Source organism: Palaemon carinicauda, unplaced genomic scaffold, assembly GCF_036898095.1.
Source record: "Palaemon carinicauda isolate YSFRI2023 unplaced genomic scaffold, ASM3689809v2 scaffold1488, whole genome shotgun sequence".
NCBI lineage: Eukaryota > Metazoa > Arthropoda > Malacostraca > Decapoda > Palaemonidae > Palaemon > Palaemon carinicauda.
The window spans coordinates 23,632-30,000 of NW_027169023.1; the positions used below are offsets into that span (position 1 = coordinate 23,632).

Genomic DNA, 6,369 nt, shown 5'->3' on the forward strand with positions numbered 1-6,369 from the left:
ACTCCGGTGCTGTGACTTGCCAAGGATTCTCTTACTATGTAATTCCTAGTGTACGTGACCCGTCAAAAATGAAGGATAAATATTTGGATAGATATATACACATACTGGGGTTTATAAAAAATAAAATTATATAGAATAATCAATAAAAATTCCTAAAAACTGTATAGATTAAAAAATAAAAAAGAAATTATAAAATCATCCCTTCCCAATTGCCCATGCAAATAATATATATATACATATATATATATATATATATATATGTATATATATATACATATATATATACATATATATATATACATATATATATATACATATATATATACATATATATATATACATATATATGTAATATATACATATAATATATATATATAAATATATATATATATATATATATATATAAAGCCACATAAAACAAGCAATCAAAGTTAACGAACACAAGAACAAATTGACCGATTTCTCTCAAAATATCAACCTTGCAGAAAACAAATCCTCCAATAGAATCATACCAATTATAGAAGCTAACGATCTAACAGAGCAAATAACGATGTAAACAGAGAGGATTTTCTTATATAAAATGATTCCTTCGTGCAACTGATCTTACGGCGTATTGGTTTACAATAGAAATTTGCGATTGGAATTTGGGATAGATATTTGCGATAGGAATTTTGTGATAGATATTTGCGATATAAATTTACGACAAAAATACACGATAGATATTTGCACTATATATTTACAATATAAATACACGATAGATATTTGCGATTTAAATTTAGGATAGATATTTGGGATAGAAATTTGCGATAAATATTTGCACTAGAAATACACGATAGAAATTTGCGATAGAAATAGACGATGAAAATTTACAATATTATATATGTATACATACATACATACATATATATATATATATATATATATACTTATCACTCACAAAACTACACGTGACAAATATTCAAGTATAAAACTACAAGAAACAGCAAAGTTAAAAAAACAGGTACCAAGCGCTTTCGTCTATTACGTACACTTCTTCAGATACAAAGTAAATCAAAAAGTAAAAATCTTAAAAATTAAGTAAATCATAACATTCAAATGAAATCCTCCAAAATCCACGATTGTACTCACATGCTAGCTGTAACGACGCCCTCCGGGAAGTGGCCGTGCCGGCGACGCTGTGGGCTATGCAGAAGTAGAAGCCGGTGTCTCTAGCCCGGACTCGGTAGAAGAAGAGAGAGCCGTCTGGAAGCTGCAAGCGGCTGTCCCGGTCTCTCAAGGGCGTCTCCGAGTCAGCTTTGTACCATCTGTAGAAGGAGGAGAGGATGATATTAAAAGTTGTCCTTTGAGGGGAATGAGTAGCTGAGCTATTTTCAGATATAGCTGATGACTTGGTAGAAATGTTCATTTAGGGAACTAAATAGTTGAACTATTTACAGACATGTTGAAATATTTTCAGATATAATCAATGACTTGTTAGAAATGTTCATTTAGGGGACTAAATAGGTGAAATATTTTCAGACATGAACTACTTTCAAATATAATCGACGACTTGTTAGAAATGTTCATTTAGGGGACTAAATAGGTGAAATATTTTCAGACATGAACTACTTTCAAATATAATCGACGACTTGTTAGAAATGTTCATTTAGGGGACTAAATAGGTGAACTATTTTCAGAAATAATTGATGACTTTTTAGAAATGTTGAACTATTTTCAGACATGCTGAAATATTTTCGGACATAATTGATGACTTGTTAGAAATGTTCATATTAGGGGACTAAAAGTTATTTTCAGACAAAATATGATAAGCTACTTTTAAACAAAACCATAAGTAATAATTAGACAAAAATTAATAATCAAAGCTATTCTAAAAAAATATATTTCTTGGCAAAAGTTAGAATCTCTATTCACACTATAACAAAGTTGTTATAATCAAAAGCTATTCTAAAAATATATTTCTGGGCAGTGTTAGAATCTATTTTCAGACTATAACTAAGGTATTTAATAATCGAAGCTATTCTAAAAATATATTTCTGTGCAAAAGTTAGATTCTATTTTCACATTATAACTAAGATATTTCTAGAAGCTACAATATAAAATAATATATTTTCAAACAAAACATGAGCTACTTGAACCAAATTCATGTTAATTTCAGAGTAAATGGTCAGTATTTTCAGACAGTACGGCGTTTTCAGTTAAGAAATTACTTTCAAAGTAATGGAGTCTATTTTCAGATTGAATAACATATTACTTTTTATCTTTATTAGGAAATTCATATCGTTTTCTATAAAAAATGTGGGGTAAACTTTTTAAAGAAATTAGTTATTTTTAATCCTAAAAAAATATAATTTAAATTAAAAAATTTAATCTATACTCAAAATAGGGAAAATTTCTTTTGGAAAAATTGATAATTCTCTCTATCTTATTAATAATAATAATGAAAAAAAAATACTCTGGGCAAATAAAAGAAAAAAAATCAATAGCAAAATAATAACTCAGATAAAAAAAAATCGAAATAATTACCAACCAATTATATAACTTCCAAAAAAAAAAAAAATAAAAAAAAAAATTGCAAAATTTTTATTGTTACTGTCATGAAAACGGCCTTTTCCTCTGAAAAAAAAAGTTCCCCTAAAAATGTAAATAGCCATTAAAAAAATTCGCATACATACACGAAAAGTGTTTTGAAGTGAAAACAGAGAGTGAATAAATGCAAATTGCTATACGTGGTACATATGCTATCAGGGAATGCTAGTTTTAAGTTTTATTTACCTTTTGATACACTGGCTGTGATTGATGGCACATACATACAGATAGGTTAGTCAGGGCACCAGCCACCCATTGAGATATCCCCAAGAGTGTTATTGGGTCCTTTGACTGGCTAGGGCACCAGCCACCCATTGAGATACTAATGCAAGTGTGTTATTGGGTCCTTTGATTGGCCAGGTTGGCTAGGGCACCAGCCACCCATTGAGATACTACCACTAGTTTATTGGGTCCTTTGATTGTCCAGGTTGGACAGGGCACCAGCCACCCACTGAGATACTAACACAAGAGTGTTATTGGGTCTTTCGATTGTCCAGGTTGGGTAGGGCACCAGCCACCCATTGAGATACTATAGCAAGTGTTATTGGGTCCTTTGACTGGCCAAGGCACCAGCCACCCACTGAGATACTACCGCAAGAGTCTTATTGGGTCCTTTGATTGGCCAGGCCACCAGCCACCCATTGAGATACTACCGCGAGAGTTTTATTGGGTCCTTTGATTGGCCAGGCCACCAGCCACCCATTGAGATACTAACGTAAGAGTGTCATTGGGTCCTTTGATTGTCCAGGTTGGCCAGGGCACCAGCCACCCATTGAGATACTAACACAAGAGTGTTATTGGGTTCTTTGATTGTCCAGGTTGGTCAGGGCACCAGCCACCCATTGAGATACTACCCCAAGAGTGTTATTGGGTCCTTTGATTGGCCAGGGCACCAGCCACCCATTGAGACACTACCCCAGGAGCGTTATTGTGTCCTTTAACTGGCGAGAAATACAGTGTCATCAGCAGCCATTGCCTGGCTGTCCCTGGTCCCAGCTTGGGTAGAGAAGGGGTTTTGGTGTTGATCATATGTAATTATGGTAGGTCTCTAGAACACTGTCCTGTCCCTTACGTCTGCCATTCATTGGCGACCTTCAAACTAACTGTTTTATACATTTAGCAACTACGCTCACCAACAGTGCGTCGCAACGCAGTACAAGAACTGCATCATTCATGGCTACCTTTCTCATGGGAGGAAGAGGCAGGAGGATAAAAGTAAAGGGCAGACCCACTTGTCCCACCTGACAAAATGACAGGAATAAAATCACTGACCACAATTATTGCATCGCCAGTTAATACAAACCCATCAACTGACAAACATATTATAAAACAGTGAACTGAGGAAGAGGCAGGAGGATAAAATTATAGGGCAGACCCACTTGTCAAAACTGACAAAATGACAGGAATAAAATCACTGACCACAATTATTGCATCACCAGTTAATACAAACCAATCAACTGACACTTAGACAATAAAAAGTGAACTATCTAGAAGGATAAAAAGACAAGGGCAGACCCATATGCCTCTACTTACACGATGGTGGGGGGCGGGTTGCCCGTGGCCTTGCAGTAGAGGGTTAGAGGGTCGTTCTTCCGGACAATCTCGTCCTTCGGCTCCTCAAGGATCAGCGGAGGCACTTCGGCGGGGATGCTGCCCTCCCTCACGCCATCTGCCGAGGAGAAAAAGGAAGGTTATATGTGGTGAATATTTTATGATTTTGTCTTTTATATAAGTGATGAATATTTTATAATTTTGTGTTTTGTATATGTGATGAATATTTTATAATTTTGTGTTTTGTATATGTGATGAATATTTTATAATTTTGTGTTTTGTATATGTGATGAATATTTTATAATTTTGTGTTTTGTATATGTGATGAATGTTTTATAATTTTGTCTTTTATATAAGTGATGAATATTTTATAATTTTGTGTTTTGTATATGTAATGAATATTTTATAATTTTGTGTTTTGTATATGGGATGAATATTTTATAATTTTGTGTTTTGTATATGTGATGAATATTTTATAATTTGGTCTTTTGTATGTAATGAATAATAATATTTTATAATTATTTTTATTATCATTTTATCTTTATTAATTGCTAAGCTATAACCCTACTTGGAAAAGCAGGATGCTATAAGCCCATGGGCCCCAACAGGGAAAATAGCCCAGTGAGGAAAGGAAACTAGGGAAAATAAAATATTTTAAGAACAGTAACAACATTAAAATAAATATTACATTTATTAATATATATCTAATGAAGCAATTTTTTTAACTAATAAATTATAAAGGAAATTGATATATATTATAAAATGCTGGAAATTAAAAAGTAGGAAGATAAATTTTCATAAAAAATAAAATAATACAAAAATTATCATCTCCTACTCCTATTGACACAAAGGGCCTCGGTTAGATTTCGCCAGTCAAATACCCTTCTAAAAAAAAAAAAAAAAAAAAAAAAAAAAAAAAAAAAAAAAAAAAAAAAAAATTTGGACCCAACTTTAGAATGTCAACCGATAAATTCTAAATTATAAATAGACCAATTAATCATTATTTGATATAAACAACCACACAGATATTGGAAAGGTGTCGAAAATATTGTTCACGTTATTCATTATTCATTTTGAACAATGTTCATTTTGAACAATGTATAATCAGAGTCAATGTCACGTATAACGATTCATAACATGTTTTGTTATTCAGTTTTATGAAGAATAACAATCTGTTATTGACTTTACTAAAGAGAGAGAGAGAGAGAGAGAGAGAGAGAGAGAGAGAGAATGTATCTTTGTTATTTTTTTGCTTTTCATGTACAAGGTCAACAAGTATTATAGAAACCTGGGGGGCTCCAAATTGGCATGAGAGAGAGAGAGAGAGAGAGAGAGAGAGAGAGAGAGAGAGACTGATCGTAAATCAACATCCCAAATAAATTACAAAAGAAAAACAAGAATTTATTGGTCATCTTTAAAAATTCATAATAAATAAAAATATACAAAAGACGAAAAAAATAATTCATAAATAAAAAAAAAATAACTTGAAAAGTAGGAGTTAAATGAGTTTCATATTTTATGAACCCTAAAACCTTAATAAAAATCTAATATATATATATATATATATATATATAATATTTATATTATCAATTGCTAAGCTACAACCCTAGTTGGAAAAGCAGAATGCTATAAGCCCAGGGGCTCCAACAGGGAAAATAGCCCAGTAAGTAAAGGAAATAAGGAAAAAATAAACATTTTAAGAATAATAAAATAAATATCTCCTTTATAAACTATAAAAACTTTAAGAAAACACGAAGAAGAGAAATTAGATAGAATAGTGTGCCAGAGTGTACCCCCAAGCATATACATATATAGCTATTTATTCTTTCCTGATCTTCCATTTAACTAAAGAAAAGGAAGCCCTTTTTTGAAAAGAGGAATAGAAGAAGTATGAAAGAGAAATGTAAAAAAAGTATGAAAAGGGACATTGAGAGAAAATGTTCCCTTTAAGTATGACGTTGGAGGGAATCTGTATGATCAGCCCCTGAATGGTGACACCAGTAATGATTTGGATGCTTTGCTATTAAGCTAATGGATTAGTCTGGGGAAAGTATTAACCAGGTCGGGTCCTTTCAAAAGAGAGAGAGAGAGAGAGAGAGAGAGAGAGAGAGAGAGAGAAATGTGATGTATGTGCAACATATATTTTACGTGATAGCTGTGGTCTATATATGATGTGAGAGAGAGAGAGAGAGAGAGAGAGAGAGAGAGAGAGAGACACGTGTGATATATGTG

The 6,369-nt window shown here is 32.5% G+C and overlaps 1 protein-coding gene across 1 annotated transcript in view; it reads right to left on the reverse strand.

Annotated features, from left to right (window-relative positions):
* Nucleotides 1–1,066: 1,066 nt before the first annotated feature.
* Nucleotides 1,067–6,369, reverse strand: part of LOC137635613 (roundabout homolog 2-like) — a 7,086-nt gene continuing 1,783 nt past the window's right edge. Inside the window, exons 2-3 of the mRNA XM_068368083.1 lie at nucleotides 4,120–4,255; nucleotides 1,067–1,304 (exon numbers count right to left, since the gene is read on the reverse strand). Coding sequence (XP_068224184.1) covers nucleotides 1,067–1,304; nucleotides 4,120–4,255 — 374 coding nt within the window. The remainder of the gene's footprint in view (nucleotides 1,305–4,119; nucleotides 4,256–6,369) is intronic.